At 41.6% G+C, this 16,722-nt stretch overlaps 1 protein-coding gene across 1 annotated transcript in view; it reads right to left on the bottom strand.

Annotated features, from left to right (window-relative positions):
* The window catches only part of LOC100020467 (complement receptor type 2-like), a 44,198-nt gene that overhangs the window by 12,329 nt on the left and 15,147 nt on the right, over positions 1 to 16,722 (bottom strand). The window contains exons 12-24 of the mRNA XM_056814624.1: positions 14,885 to 14,967; positions 13,236 to 13,643; positions 11,763 to 12,038; positions 10,370 to 10,777; positions 9,671 to 9,847; positions 8,683 to 9,090; positions 7,984 to 8,160; positions 6,996 to 7,403; positions 6,297 to 6,473; positions 5,309 to 5,716; positions 3,016 to 3,044; positions 2,620 to 2,867; positions 2,058 to 2,194 (exon numbers count right to left, since the gene is read on the bottom strand). Coding sequence (XP_056670602.1) covers positions 2,058 to 2,194; positions 2,620 to 2,867; positions 3,016 to 3,044; positions 5,309 to 5,716; positions 6,297 to 6,473; positions 6,996 to 7,403; positions 7,984 to 8,160; positions 8,683 to 9,090; positions 9,671 to 9,847; positions 10,370 to 10,777; positions 11,763 to 12,038; positions 13,236 to 13,643; positions 14,885 to 14,967 — 3,344 coding nt within the window. The remainder of the gene's footprint in view (positions 1 to 2,057; positions 2,195 to 2,619; positions 2,868 to 3,015; positions 3,045 to 5,308; positions 5,717 to 6,296; positions 6,474 to 6,995; positions 7,404 to 7,983; positions 8,161 to 8,682; positions 9,091 to 9,670; positions 9,848 to 10,369; positions 10,778 to 11,762; positions 12,039 to 13,235; positions 13,644 to 14,884; positions 14,968 to 16,722) is intronic.

Here is a 16,722-nt window from a genome sequence, read left to right as displayed (position 1 = left end):
GCACATTTGCATCTCAATGGTAATAAATAGGAGCTCCACAGAAGGCCAGCTCTCTTACCGCATCACCTCACCTATCTCTGTCTTTCCTGGAACTTAGCCTCTGGCTAAGCTCACTCTTTAACTTCCTCTCTCTATCTTTCCTTTTCTCTTTAAAGACCCTTCCTTATTATCCTAATTCTCTAGCCTGAGCGGTCTGGGTTTAGAGTATTCACTCTAAAACACTGGGTTTTCCTCTCAGCTAATCTCTATACTCCTATATCCACGTGTTGATAATTTAGGACTGCTTAGCGGTACCATGTCCTCCTGATAGCTAAGTAGTGGGGGCTTTTCTGTGGAGCTCCATTGTCAAATATTACGTGTGTATCTGCCTGCTTCTTGTCCATCTCCTTGGCTGCAGTCCTTCCCCAAGGTCAACTTTCTATCTTTCCTTTCGTGGGAAGGCTACGGGCCGGCCTTCCTGCTTTAATCAAGAACAATTTTTTTCTCATAATCTCAAATGCAAGTGACCTCCTTTCAAACTACTTTTTATTTAGCTACTTTGTATTCATTTTTATTTTTCTGCTTTATTCTGTTTATACATATGCTATACATATCTGTGTATATTACACATGTTTATACACATATATAAACATACATATGCCTATCTCATTTTACTGGTCTAATGCTAGCTCCTTCAGAAAAGGAACTATTTCTTGTTTTTGCATCACTAGAACCTAGCACAGCACACTCATATGTAGTAGCCACTCAATAAAATGTTTCTTAAATGCTATGCCCGCACAACACCATTTTGTCATAGCTTTTACAAATATGAGCAGGAAGAAGAAAGCCTAGAAGAAGTATCTTTCTAATAAGGGGAAAATCTGTTCCAGAATCCTTCATGGGTACAACTAATGAATGCTTCTTGCAAAAGGAAGGAGCTTAGATCACATTTACAGAATACTGACATCTCAGAATAATATTAAGCCATAACAAGAGAAGGAAGGTACTGGAAAGCAGGCCCACAAAAGAAAAATAGAATATTATTAACAACTACATGAAATGATGTTCCAAATCATTCTGCAAATCAAAACAATCTTGATATTTCACTTGATATTTCACCCCGAAAATTGGCAAAGATGAGAATACTCAGTGCTGGAGGAGTTATTAAGAAGCACACTAGTGCATTATTGGTGAATCAATATAATAATTTTGGAAAGCAATTTGGAATTATACATATTAAGTCACTAAAACATCCATATCCTTTGACTTGGAGAATCCACTATCCACTTATTTCCCAAGGAAGTCATTGATAAGAAGAAAGCCCTCATATATAGCCAAATATCTCTATTTTCACTTTTTGTGAAAGCAAAGAATTGGAAACGAAGTAGATGTGCATCAGTTGGGGATGGCTAAACAAACCGTGGGACATGAATACAGCCGCATATTGCTGTGCTATAATAATAATGTGATAAAAATAGAGAACCATGGAGAGATGCTCATAATCTGATGCAAAGTAAAGTATAGGGAAGTATATGTCAAGAACATACATACTGATAATATAACCAGAAAAAAATAATCACAAACAATCAAAAGTGTATGTTGCACCATTGTAAAGAATAAGTATGGCTCCAAAAAAGATATAAGATAAAATTCCCAGCACCCATCTTTGCAGAAATGGGAAGCCCACGCATATATCTTTGGCCTACTTTTGGTAAAGTTTGAAATCATTTCCAAAGTTATCTTATGAGGGGGCCTAAACAGGGCAAATGGGTAGGATAGGCATTTTAGAAAATAAATATACCACCTAATCACCATAACTCTTCTGGTTTTGAAGATGTTAAAATATTAATTCATGCTTGTTGGCTGTGAGAGGGGAGAGGGAAAAGGTGGGAGAGAACATAAATCATGGAACCATGGAAAATACTTGAATAACAATATTTTTTAAAACATTAATTCAGTAACATTGGAAACTTTATCAAAAGTAATGCCATATCAATTTTTCAAAGGATGTAAGACAAATCTTTCTTCAATTACTTCTCCCAAGTCCCAACTAAATAAAGAGAATTAGGATTACTCACCTTTACAAAGTGGAATCTTTTGGAACCAAAACCCAGTCCCCACTTCAGGATGCCAACAGAGCTTATAAACATGGTCAGTTAATTGGTACCTAAAGATAGATGGTAATATAATTTCACCTCCCAATGTCCATTCTTTTCTGGATCAAACCATTTAAAGTCAAAGTAGGTGCCATTGAGCAAAGGCTTTTGGTAATGAAACACCAAAAATTTAAAGCTTTCTTTACTAGAAACCTGATCAAGAATAATCTCAGTTTATAGCAGGCTTATTTACTCAGAAAAATCTGAAGAGTTAAGGATAGTCGTTAAAGGTCTAGAAGTCTACATACAGTGTTGGGTGAAAGTGAAGAGCTTTTAAAGGAAATCACTAGGCTAAACTAATACTTAGTGCACAGCAATAAGAAAAAGTTCTTATTCAAGCTATATCTAATCACTTACCCCTCTTGGCAAGAGGAATTAACCAGGACCACAGGTTTGCCATCTAAGGGCAATTGCAATTGTTCTCCTATGGGTTCACATGCTGCTTCTAAAGAATTGAGACTAAGATCACTAAAGGATGCCTCAGGTTAAAAAAAAAAAGTAGCCCAAGTTGAAACCATCAGTACCTTTACAATGTGGGGCAGAAAGACTCCAAGCTCCTGAAGACAGACAGCAAATTGTTTTATTTCCCATGAGCAAGTATCCAGGGTCACAAGTGTAATCTACAGACATCCCAGGAGCAAAGTGGTTTTTCTCCCCACCTGTGTGCTGACCATGGGGAATCTGAGGAGGTGGTAGACACTCTGAAGAAAAAGTATTCTCTATGTAAAAACACTAACTTAAAGCAATTCATGTTAAAGTCAGTCTGAAACTTTCTAGCAGAAAACCAATGAGTTTCATTCAATCATAGCATAATTTTTCTTGTCCTAAGAGAAACTGACAACCTCAGGAGGGGCCTCTCATTTCCTATTCAACTCTTTACTTCTCTAACAAGATCACAGTGGGACATTCCTGTTTTCAAAAGACATAAGGAGGAAACTATTTGCAAAGCTTTCTACAATGATGATTCCATTATACTTAGAGGAATCTAATAGAGGTTCATCTAGTGTTGCTCAGATTTCATTGATAAAATTTATGGAAACCTTTCTTATCTCCATTCTCCCTCATCTGACAGCATCCAGACGCCTTTTGCTATTATCTTTTCTTTTTCCCATTTCGTATGAAGAGGGAGACCTTGTCCATGCCAAAGCAAATTCCTCTCCATGTGTAAATGATTCCATCCCATTCCATCCCCAGCAGATTGTCCCATCTGTCATTCCTACTTATATCTCTCTCATCTTCAAAGAACCCTCTCTTGGGTCATTCATTACTGCTTGATATTGCACCTTAGCTCTCCTGCCTTTAGGGCTAACCTCCTTGAGAAGGCCATCTACAATAGGTGCCTTTACTCTCTTTCCTTTCACTATCTTTTTAACTCTCTACATTATGGCTTCCAATCAACTGCACTCTGCTTGCTCCAAAGTCATAAATGTACTCTTAATCATAAAATCTCATGGTCTTTTCTTAATTCTCATCCTTCTTGTCCTCTCTGCAGCCTCTGACACTATTGATATCTTTCTTCTCTCTAGCTGTTTTTTTTTTGTCACACTAATCTTTTCTGGTTCTCATTTTTTTGGATCTCAAGGATATTCATCTATGTCATGTTCACTACCCATGGGTGTCCCACGACGCTCTATCCAGGGTCTTCTTTTCTCCATCTATTTATTACATTTGCTTATTTTATCAGTTCCCATGCATATCAATTATCTTTTCTGTGGGGATGATTCTGATATCTACTGATTCAGCCATAACCCCTCTGCTCCCATTCTCCAACTAGCTACTGGATACCTTAAAATTTGTAGATATTTTAATTCAAAAAGTCCCAAACTAGACTCTCTCATTTCCTCTAAATTTTCCCCTCTTCTAAACTTCCCAACTACTATCAAAAGTATGATTATCCTCTTAGTCCTTCAGTTCTGCAACCCAAGTGCCATCCTTGACTCCTCAGTCTCTCATCCCTCATAGACAAACATGCCTAGATGGCCTGTCAATTTGACCATTGAAACACCTCTCACCTAAATTCCATTTTCTCCTCTGACATGCCTACAGATGTGGTTCACCTTCTCTTTACTTCACACTTGGACTCCTGTGATAGCCTGGTATCTGGTTTTCACATCACAAGCCTTTCCTCACTCCAATTTATCCTCCATTTAGCAGTTCTAAAGAACAGTTCTGACTATGTTGCCATCCTGCTCAATATACTACAATGACTCTCTATACTTTTAGAATCAAATATAAAATATACTAGTTTTGAAGCCTTTAATAATCTGACTCTCAATCGCTATTCCACATTTCTAGATTTATACCTTCCACATCATTATATAATCTTTAATTCAGTGAGTCAAGCATTCTTGCTATTCCTTGAACAAGATCATTTTATATCAAGACTCCAGAAATTTGCTCTGGCTGTTCGACATGGAAGAAATATTGTCCCTCCTCACTACCATTTCTTGGCTTCCTTCAACACTATCTTCTGTGGAAAGGCTTTCCCTATCCCTTTTAATTCTAGTGCCTTCCCTCTATTGGTTATTTGGAATTTATCCATTTATATCCTATTAGTACATACTTTTTGCATGCTGTCTCCCCTAATTAGAATGATTGCTCCTTGAGAAAAGGTATTACCTTTTAAACTCCTTTATATCTAAAACACTTAGCACAGTATCTAGCAGGTAATCCTTAAATATTTAGTGTTTGAAAATATAACTGACGCTAAGAAAGATAAAGTGAAATGCAAAAGGGCACATAGATCTAATATAAGAATTAATAAAGGGGGAAAATTAAAATAATTTCCCTGTTGGCTTTGATAATTAAATTACTCAAATAATTAAAAAATAAAATAATTGAAAAATATATTATAGAGTCATTACAATTAAAAAAATTTTTTTTAAACCCTTACCTTCCGTCTAGGAGTCAATACTGTGTATTGGCTCCAAGGCAGAAGAGTGGTAAGGGCTAGGCAATGGGGGTCAAGTGACTTGCCCAGGGTCACACAGCTGGGAAGTGTCTGAGGCCAGATTTGAACCTAGGACTTCCCATCTCTAGGCCTGATTCTCAATCCACTGAGTCACCCAGCAGCCCCCTAAAAACAAAAACAAAAACAAAAAAACTTTTGATAGGGGAGAAGTCATAAAAAAAAAAATCTAAACTATGAGATGACCTAGGTAATTTTCACTCACCCTTTTCACAGATTGGAGCCTCAGGATCCCAAGTGCCACTGGAGCTACAGCGGATCTGACTGCTGCCCTTCAGAGTGAAGCCAGCATAACAACGAAATGCCACAGTGCCATTATAGAAATATGGAGGTCCCTGTGCAGATATCTGGTAACCATTGGAGACTGTGGGAGGCAGGCACTGAACAGAGGAAGCAGAAAGCTCACACCAAGGGGGAGTTGCACTCCAAATCCCATTGCCCTCTCGATCACTCATACAGTGGATGGTGCTCTCTCCAATGAGGTTGAATTTCACTCCTCTTTCTGGGTCAGCATTGCAGCTATAAATTATTTGGGTTCCATATGGAACTTCATCTGCAGAACTGCCCATATATTTCCCATTTTCAATCACAGGAGGAGGGCTGCACAGGATTGCTAGAGAGAAGAGAGATGGAAACTACAGGATTCTGTGATAATCTTGCAGTCTAAACTGAGGACAACTTCTACTGCCAAGACTAGGTCTAAATGAAGCTGGAGGGGAACCTATTCTCAAACTTCCTATGACTAACATGCACGAGAATGAGTGAGAGGAGGTAAATGAACCTGCTTTGCTCAAATGGCTCTACAAATGCTAAAGGACTGTAGCCAGTGGAGCCATGTTCAGGAACTGCTGGTGGGTAGGAGTTTTACTGCATGTGGGGAATAGGTACCAGGATCCAGAGATTTTCATTGCTAGTTCTTGCACTGATAGTATGGTGGCCCTAAGTATGCATTTATGGAGCTCTGCTGACTTGTGCTTAATCAGTGAGCACTTTGACAAGTCAACAAAGGTTGGCACAGAGGCATTTCTGTCCTGAAGCTTTGGGACAATGAATTTAGTAGATGAGAGCCTAAAGACAGTGTTACATGGACTTTAGAGTGCTTAGAAAGGGGCAGCCATCATAGCAGCTGATGGAAATATCTGGGCTTGGAAATCTCAGTAACAACACAAGAACCAAGTCAACAACCCAAGCACCTTTACAGTGTGGCACAACAGGCTTCCAGACTCCTTCAGCAGTACAGTGAATGGTCGCTTCTCCTACTAGTGAATAGCCAAGATCACAACTGTAGTTTACAGATGTCCCAGGGTCCAAAAGTCCCACACTCCTGCCTGTGTGCTGCCCATGTAGGATTCCAGGAGGGGGCTGGCAGGCTGAGGAAAGAGTTTCTCACATCATACACCAGCACAAAAGATGGACTAAGGTAATACAGAGCACCAGCTAACTGGAGAGAAGCAAACATTGGTGGCAAAAGGGCCTCACCACACCAAAAGCATCCTCTTGCTTTCCCCCAGGGATGCTGCTACCTCCACAAAGTGGCCTCTGATGCTTTTGGTACATAGTACCAAGGAAGTGATCCTTAAGTCAGGGTCCAAAAGGAAAGCTGTCATAGGCTTTGATTCATTGCACTTTGGATATTGTCTAATATGGGATTAGATGGATGGGAACCAGAGAACACAATCGGTTCATGGGATTACCCATAGTGGAGAACACCACACAGCCATCAAAGCCCCATTTTTAAAGGAATCCCTCACCAGGCTATCAGGAATGACTGATGAGAATGTGGATACCATGAAAGGCTCTTGCTATTTCAGTGAACGTCCCTCCTCTCCCCTGTAGATCCTCCCAAAAGAGAGAAGTAAAACTTCTGCTTGTCTTTTGGAGATCTCACTCACCCTTTTCACAGATTGGAGCCTCAGGATCCCAAGTGCCACTGGAGCTACAGCGGATCTGACTGCTGCCCTTCAGAGTGAAGCCAGCATAACAACGAAATGCCACAGTGCCATTATAGAAATATGGAGGTCCCTGTGCAGATATCTGGTAACCATTGGAGACTGTGGGAGGCAGGCACTGAACAGAGGAAGCAGAAAGCTCACACCGAGGGGGAGTTGCACTCCAAATCCCATTGCCCTCTCGATCACTCATACAGTGGATGGTGCTCTCTCCAATGAGGTCGAATTTCACTCCTCTTTCTGGGTCAGCATTGCAGCTATAAATTATTTGGGTTCCATATGGAACTTCATCTGCAGAACTGCCCGTATATTTCCCATTTTCAATCACAGGAGGAGGGCTGCACAGGATTGCTAGAGAGAAGAGAGATGGAAACTACAGGATTCTGTGATAATCTTGCAGTCTAAACTGAGGACAACTTCTACTGCCAAGACTAGGTCTAAATGAAGCTGGAGGGGAACCTATTCTCAAACTTCCTATGACTAACATGCACGAGAATGAGTGAGAGGAGGTAAATGAACCTGCTTTGCTCAAATGGCTCTACAAATGCTAAAGGACTGTAGCCAGTGGAGCCATGTTCAGGAACTGCTGGTGGGTAGGAGTTTTACTGCATGTGGGGAATAGGTACCAGGATCCAGAGATTTTCATTGCTAGTTCTTGCACTGATAGTATGGTGGCCCTAAGTATGCATTTATGGAGCTCTGCTGACTTGTGCCCAATCAGTGAGCACTTTGACAAGTCAACAAAGGTTGGCACAGAGGCATTTCTGTCCTGAAGCTTTGGGACAATGAATTTAGTAGATGAGAGCCTAAAGACAGTGTTACATGGACTTTAGAGTGCTTAGAAAGGGGCAGCCATCATAGCAGCTGATGGAAATATCTGGGCTTGGAAATCTCAGTAACAACACAAGAACCAAGTCAACAACCCAAGCACCTTTACAGTGTGGCACAACAGGCTTCCAGACTCCTTCAGCAGTACAGTGAATGGTCGCTTCTCCTACTAGTGAATAGCCAAGATCACAACTGTAGTTTACAGATGTCCCAGGGTCCAAAAGTCCCACACTCCTGCCTGTGTGCTGCCCATGTAGGATTCCAGGAGGGGGCTGGCAGGCTGAGGAAAGAGTTTCTCACATCATACACCAGCACAAAAGATGGACTAAGGTAATACAGAGCACCAGCTAACTGGAGAGAAGCAAACATTGGTGGCAAAAGTGCCTCACCACACCAAAAGCATCCTCTTGCTTTCCCCCAGGGATGCTGCTACCTCCACAAAGTGGCCTCTGACGCTTTTGGTACATAGTACCAAGGAAGTGATCCTTAAGTCAGGGTCCAAAAGGAAAGCTGTCATAGGCTTTGATTCATTGCACTTTGGATATTGTCTAATATGGGATTAGATGGATGGGAACCAGAGAACACAATCATTTCATGGGATTACCCATAGTGGAGAATACCACACAGCCATCAAAGCCCCATTTTTAAAGGAATCCCTCACCAGGCTATCAGGAATGACTGATGAGAATGTGGATACCATGAAAGGCTCTTGCTATTTCAGTGAACGTCCCTCCTCTCCCCTGTAGATCCTCCCAAAAGAGAGAAGTAAAACTTCTGCTTGTCTTTTGGAGATCTCACTCACCCTTTTCACAGATTGGAGCCTCAGGATCCCAAGTGCCACTGGAGCTACAGCGGATCTGACTGCTGCCCTTCAGAGTGAAGCCAGCATAACAACGAAATGCCACAGTGCCATTATAGAAATATGGAGGTCCCTGTGCAGATATCTGGTAACCATTGGAGACTGTGGGAGGCAGGCACTGAACAGAGGAAGCAGAAAGCTCACACCGAGGGGGAGTTGCACTCCAAATCCCATTGCCCTCTCGATCACTCATACAGTGGATGGTGCTCTCTCCAATGAGGTTGAATTTCACTCCTCTTTCTGGGTCAGCATTGCAGCTATAAATTATTTGGGTTCCATATGGAACTTCATCTGCAGAACTGCCCGTATATTTCCCATTTTCAATCACAGGAGGAGGGCTGCACAGGATTGCTAGAGAGAAGAGAGATGGAAACTACAGGATTTTGTGATAATCTTGCAGTCTAAACTGAGGACAACTTCTACTGCCAAGACTAGGTCTAAATGAAGCTGGAGGGGAACCTATTCTCAAACTTCCTATGACTAACATGCACGAGAATGAGTGAGAGGAGGTAAATGAACCTGCTTTGCTCAAATGGCTCTACAAATGCTAAAGGACTGTAGCCAGTGGAGCCATGTTCAGGAACTGCTGGTGGGTAGGAGTTTTACTGCATGTGGGGAATAGGTACCAGGATCCAGAGATTTTCATTGCTAGTTCTTGCACTGATAGTATGGTGGCCCTAAGTATGCATTTATGGAGCTCTGCTGACTTGTGCCCAATCAGTGAGCACTTTGACAAGTCAACAAAGGTTGGCACAGAGGCATTTCTGTCCTGAAGCTTTGGGACAATGAATTTAGTAGATGAGAGCCTAAAGACAGTGTTACATGGACTTTAAAGTGCTTAGAAAGGGGCAGCCATCATAGCAGCTGATGGAAATATCTGGGCTTGGAAATCTCAGTAACAACACAAGAACCAAGTCAACAACCCAAGCACCTTTACAGTGTGGCACAACAGGCTTCCAGACTCCTTCAGCAGTACAGTGAATGGTCGCTTCTCCTACTAGTGAATAGCCAAGATCACAACTGTAGTTTACAGATGTCCCAGGGTCCAAAAGTCCCACACTCCTGCCTGTGTGCTGCCCATGTAGGATTCCAGGAGGGGGCTGGCAGGCTGAGGAAAGAGTTTCTCACATCATACACCAGCACAAAAGATGGACTAAGGTAATACAGAGCACCAGCTAACTGGAGAGAAGCAAACATTGGTGGCAAAAGGGCCTCACCACACCAAAAGCATCCTCTTGCTTTCCCCCAGGGATGCTGCTACCTCCACAAAGTGGCCTCTGATGCTTTTGGTACATAGTACCAAGGAAGTGATCCTTAAGTCAGGGTCCAAAAGGAAAGCTGTCATAGGCTTTGATTCATTGCACTTTGGATATTGTCTAATATGGGATTAGATGGATGGGAACCAGAGAACACAATCGGTTCATGGGATTACCCATAGTGGAGAATACCACACAGCCATCAAAGCCCCATTTTTAAAGGAATCCCTCACCAGGCTATCAGGAATGACTGATGAGAATGTGGATACCATGAAAGGCTCTTGCTATTTCAGTGAACTTCCCTCCTCTCCCCTGTAGATCCTCCCAAAAGAGAGAAGTAAAACTTCTGCTTGTCTTTTGGAGATCTCACTCACCCTTTTCACAGATTGGAGCCTCAGGATCCCAAGTGCCACTGGAGCTACAGCGGATCTGACTGCTGCCCTTCAGAGTGAAGCCAGCATAACAACGAAATGCCACAGTGCCATTATAGAAATATGGAGGTCCCTGTGCAGATATCTGGTAACCATTGGAGACTGTGGGAGGCAGGCACTGAACAGAGGAAGCAGAAAGCTCACACCGAGGGGGAGTTGCACTCCAAATCCCATTGCCCTCTCGATCACTCATACAGTGGATGGTGCTCTCTCCAATGAGGTCGAATTTCACTCCTCTTTCTGGGTCAGCATTGCAGCTATAAATTATTTGGGTTCCATATGGAACTTCATCTGCAGAACTGCCCATATATTTCCCATTTTCAATCACAGGAGGAGGGCTGCACAGGATTGCTAGAGAGAAGAGAGATGGAAACTACAGGATTCTGTGATAATCTTGCAGTCTAAACTGAGGACAACTTCTACTGCCAAGACTAGGTCTAAATGAAGCTGGAGGGGAACCTATTCTCAAACTTCCTATGACTAACATGCACGAGAATGAGTGAGAGGAGGTAAATGAACCTGCTTTGCTCAAATGGCTCTACAAATGCTAAAGGACTGTAGCCAGTGGAGCCATGTTCAGGAACTGCTGGTGGGTAGGAGTTTTACTGCATGTGGGGAATAGGTACCAGGATCCAGAGATTTTCATTGCTAGTTCTTGCACTGATAGTATAGTGGCCCTAAGTATGCATTTATGGAGCTCTGCTGACTTGTGCCCAATCAGTGAGCTCTTTGACAACTCACAGGATTAAGACAGAGGTATTTCTGTCCTGAAGCTTTGGGACAATGAATTTAGTAGATGAGAGCCTAAAGAGAATGTTACTTGAACTTTAAAGTACTTTTTAAGAAAAGTGATTGATCCTGGGACCCAAGCTGCCCCTTTCCTAGGTCCCTGCTCGGACCAAGGCTCCCCTTCCTACTTTTACCTATCAGCCTCCACTTCCTATGAACAGGCTGGAATTACAGAATAAAGCAGCTGTTCCACTCCACAGGGTAGTATTACTTCCCATGCTATAGCCTGACAGGTTCTTGATGGATTAACGTTCTGGACATATACTGGCTCTGTACCATGTTGGGAACTATACAACCATGGAACCAATTACTTCCCACTCTGAAACAGCCAGTGAGTCAAGTCCCAGGTTACCTTATCCTAGACTACCACCCTCTAAAACATTGCCCCCTTCTCCATCCAGGTGGAGACTCTAGCCATGTACTGGTTTTAGGTTCTTCTCTTGCTCTCCCTTTCTCTTACCCCTCCTCCCCTCCTTCCCCACAATAAAGCCTTCCTGCATTACTCAATCTCTCTGTCTCATTTGCTTCTATTTGAATCCCTTTCAGCCAGTCTGACGAAAAGGGCAGTCATCATAGCAGCTGATGGAAATATCTGGGCTTGGAAATCTCAGTAACAACACAAGAACTAAGTCAACAACCCAAGCACCTTTACAGTGTGGCACAACAGGCTTCCAGACTCCTTCAGCAGTACAGTGAATGGTCGCTTCTCCTACTAGTGAATAGCCAAGATCACAACTGTAGTTTACAGATGTCCCAGGGTCCAAAAGTCCCACACTCCTGCCTGTGTGCTGCCCATGTAGGATTCCAGGAGGGGGCTGGCAGGCTGAGGAAAGAGTTTCTCACATCAAACACCAGCATAAAGGATGGACTAAGAAAACACAGAGCACCTGCTGACTGGAGAGCAGCAAACACTGGTGGCAAAAGGGCCTCACCACACCAAAAGCATTCTCTTGCTTTCCCCCAGGGATGTTGCTACCTCCACAAAGTGGCCTTTGATACATTTGGTATATAGTACCAAGGAAGAGATCCTTAAGTCAGGATCCAAAAGGAAAGTGTGAAGATTGGATTTGGCTCTCCCCTGACTGTAACAATGAGGGTACTTAGCTCTTCATTGATTGTGAAGATTAAATTGTAACCCCCTGTCAATTTTTTATTTTAATCCTCAAAAATGTAAGCACAGTACTTAAAGTTGAGTATGGAGATCTACCCACTGTGCATTTTAATCACAAAAAGTTGTGAACACCCATTTCATACATTGACTGGGTGGTCTGTGACCCATGTGTGAAAGAGTGGGCAGTCCTAGCGTGGAGTGCTGGCTGTGATTGGTAGACTTAAAAATTTAGGGGAAATGATGCAAGAGAAAAAGGTCTTTAAAAGTGGAAACAGAGACACACAGAGACACTTGGAGGGGGGAGAGACACTTGGGAGTGAAGAGACACTTTTGGAGTGAAGAGAGACACTTAGAGTGAAGAGAGACACTTAGAGTGTAGGAGACTTGGAGTGAACAGACACACTTGGAGTGGAGACAGACATTTGGAATGAAGACTCACACTTGGAGTAGAACCTCCTGTAAGAAGTTCTACTAGAGTTGAGGCTGATAAAGAATCTGCTGATTGACTGACACATGGTGAGTGTAAAGGCTGACTAGTAATTTATTTTTGGGATTTAGTAATTAAATCCCTGGGGACCAATTAAATATATTCTGTACAACCATGAATTTAACAAAAGCTATCTTAGGCTTTGATTCATTGCACTTTGGATATTGTCTAATATGGGATTAGATGGATGGGAACCAGAGAACACAATCGGTTCATGGGATTACCCATAGTGGAGAATACCACACAGCCATCAAAGCCCCATTTTTAAAGGAATCCCTCACCAGGCTATCAGGAATGACTGATGAGAATGTGGATACCATGAAAGGCCCTTGCTATTTCAGTGAACTTCCCTCCTCTCCCCTGTAGATCCTCCCAAAAGAGAGAAGTAAAACTTCTGCTTGTCTTTTGGAGATCTCACTCACCCTTTTCACAGATTGGAGCCTCAGGATCCCAAGTGCCACTGGAGCTACAGCGGATCTGACTGCTGCCCTTCAGAGTGAAGCCCGCATAACAACGAAATGCCACAGTGCCATTATAGAAATATGGAGGTCCCTGTCCAGATATCTGGTAACCATTGGAGACTGTGGGAGGCAGGCACTGAACAGAGGAAGCAGAAAGCTCACACCGAGGGGGAGTTGCACTCCAAATCCCATTGCCCTCTCGATCACTCATACAGTGGATGGTGCTCTCTCCAATGAGGTTGAATTTCACTCCTCTTTCTGGGTCAGCATTGCAGCTATAAATTATTTGGGTTCCATATGGAACTTCATCTGCAGAACTGCCCATATATTTCCCATTTTCAATTTTAGGTGGTGGCGGGCAAATCACTTCTATGAAGAAAGAGAGGAGGAGAGGATACTGCCAAAATGTTCTTTGGAAAACCTTTGACATAATTCTGATACCCACTTCCAACCACAGTAAAATGTCAATCTTTAATCATCTAAGTTGCAATAAGAGTTTTTAATCTTTCTCCGTCATGTCCTTTAAATATTATTGGGTCTCTTTGTACATCTCTCTGATGGTTATTAAATACTTTTAAATTAACATTATATAATTACATTTCTCTATCTACCATGAATTTTTATTTTAAAATACTAAATCAGCCTTATCTCTGAAGAATATAGTCTTATTAATCAGTCTTTTATAGAATAATTCAGTATTACTACAAATATTATCTAAAGTTTTTATCTTTTAGGAATAAATTATTTACTTTGATATCAACTAGAGATAACCTAGTTTACAAAACTCAATTGTTATTATAGTGCCATTAATTAAAGATGGGATTTTAAGGAAAAATATTCATCAAATCTGAGTGATATAGAGATCACATATGAAAGTCCATGGCATTTTTGACAGAAACTGATGACCAAGGGAGAGATACCATATGCTTAAGGAAAATAGGCTGGTGGCAGGAAAATTACAGGTGATAGTTTGGGGCAGCAGAAGAGAATCTGTCCTCACCTTATGAAACAGAAATGGAGAGAAAGAGGAAAAGATGAAAATGTGTTATAAATAGAAAGGAAAAGCAGAGATAAGAAGGTGAGACTAGGTCAAAGGTGATACATAGGAGTGAAAAAAATGGGAATAGGATACGACTACATATCCTTTCTTGCTAATAAATTAAAATGTGGAAGACAAGCCATATATACAGGCAGTCTTTTAATAGAATTTCCCCAAAAAATAGGTACAGAAAAGGGGAAAGTATAAGGACAAGCCTGTGATGTAAGAGAGATAATATGTATATATAGGTAGCACTAATAATGAATTATGATTTTGGTGAATCCTATCATTGCTCATCACAGTAAAAACACTGCAACCACATCTATGTTTTTCCCCTTCACTTTTAAATTGGAAACATTCTAATAAATTTATTAGAATTAGATTTGATTTAAGGAAACAATTTCTGGCTATTAGAACTATCCAAATGTAGAATGGATCGAAGTTATTAATGGTCATCTGTTGGATAGTCTGTAGATGCCATTCTTTTAAAATATAGATTTGACTAGATGGCTTATGATATCTCTTCCAGCTTAAGGAACACATCTAAAATTAGAGTTGCCATCCTACTCACCTATACAGACTGGAATCTTAGTCCAAATAGCACCCTCTGTAGTAAGCACACACTGACTAGAAACTTGGCCCTCTAAATGGTACCTAGAGACAGAGAGTTATTCATGATAACCATCAGTTTTTGCCTCTAAGACTTACACAGCAAACACTTGAAGGAGCACAAAAGCCTCTTCCATTTAGAATGCCAGATGTTCCAATTAAAGTCAATTATTAGAAGGCATCTTTTTTTTCCTCTGTATCAGAATGGCCTTGATTGGGGCCCACAGTCAGAAAATCAATCAACAAGCATTTATTTGATGCTCATTCTTGCTAAGCTCTGGCAATGCAAGGATAAAAGTGGACCAAGTCCCCACCCCCAAAGAACTTACATTCTAATGGGTTAGAAGGAATGCAACACATGCCCACAGAAGCACATGAAAATAAACAAAAGGCAATTATGGGAAGGAATTCCCCTACATTTGGGGTGGGTAGGAGGGCAAGGGAAAGCTTCATGAAGAAGGTGGTGCTTAAACTGAGTCTTAAAGGAAACTGAAGGTTCCAAGAAGCAGAGGTTTGGAAAGAACTGGATTCTTTTCTGGAACAGGGGCTAGCCAATACAAAAGCAAGGAAGCAAGAGATGGAGCTTCATGCCAGAGGAGTGGCAAGTAGCCTAATATGGCCACATCACATGGTAAGAAGATAGAAGTGAAGTATAAGAATCCTGGAAAGGTGGGAGGAGTCAAGTTGTGAAGATCTTTAAAAGTCCAACCAAGGGGCTTATATTATGTTCTCAAGGCAATAGGGAACCCTTGGAATTTAGTAAATCCAAGAGTGGGCAGTGATGTGGTCTAACTTGTACTTTGGCCTAACTGCTTTGCCAGCTTCTGGAGGATGGACTGGGGTGGGGAGAGATCTGAGGCAGAAAGACAAAACAGGAGGAAGGAGGAGATAGTTGCAGTAGTTGAGGTAAGATGTGATGAGTACTGGATGTGGGGGGAGTTGTATCAGTGAGGAGGATCATCTATCTACACATGATCTAGTGTAGAACTAGAAACAACAATATTTGACAACAGATGTAATATGTTGCATTAGAGTGAGGAGTCAAAGAAAACAATATAGTTGACAACTAGGGAGACTGAAGTATGGTGGGACATGACAATAACAGAGAATTTTGGAAATGAGATGGATTTGGGAGTAGGGGGAGATGAGCACTATTCTGGATATGTTGAGTCTGAAATGACTGGAGCTTAGAAAAGAAACTAGGGCCCAATCCTTGGATCTAGAAGTCATCTGTGTAGAGAGGACACTAAGAGAATGTAGAGAGAAATGAAAAGAAGGCCCAGAATAGGCCCTTAAGGTACATCCACAATAACTGGGTGTGATAAGAATCAATGAAAGAGACAAGCTGGTTGGGAAGGAGGAAAAATAGGACACAGCAATGTCCTAGAGTTTCAAAGAAGAGAGATTATGTTAGAGGAGTAGAAGTCAACAGTGTCAAATGTAGCAGAGATCAAGGAAGAAGAAAACTGAGAAAATGGCATTAGATTTGGTGATTAGGGCATCACTGGCAACTATGGAAAGAATAATTTCAGTTGAGTGATGATGCCAGAAGCCAGAATGTGGGAAGTTAAGAAGAAAGTGAAAGAGTAAGAGGTAGGGGCAGCTAGGTGGCTGATGAGTCATGAGCCAAGCCTGGAGATGGGATCTAACCTCAGACACTTCCTAGCTGTGTCATCCTAGGCAAATCATTTAATCTCCACTGGCTAGCCCTTACTGCTCTTCTGCCTTAAAACCAATACATAGTATTGATTCTAAGACAAAAGGTAAAAGAGTTGTTTTTTTTTTTTAAAGAGAGAAAGG

Source organism: Monodelphis domestica, chromosome 2 (genome assembly GCF_027887165.1).
Source record: "Monodelphis domestica isolate mMonDom1 chromosome 2, mMonDom1.pri, whole genome shotgun sequence".
Classification (NCBI taxonomy): Eukaryota; Metazoa; Chordata; class Mammalia; order Didelphimorphia; family Didelphidae; genus Monodelphis; species Monodelphis domestica.
Note: the sequence above shows the minus strand (reverse complement) of the source record. Positions and strands in the feature narration are given on the sequence as shown.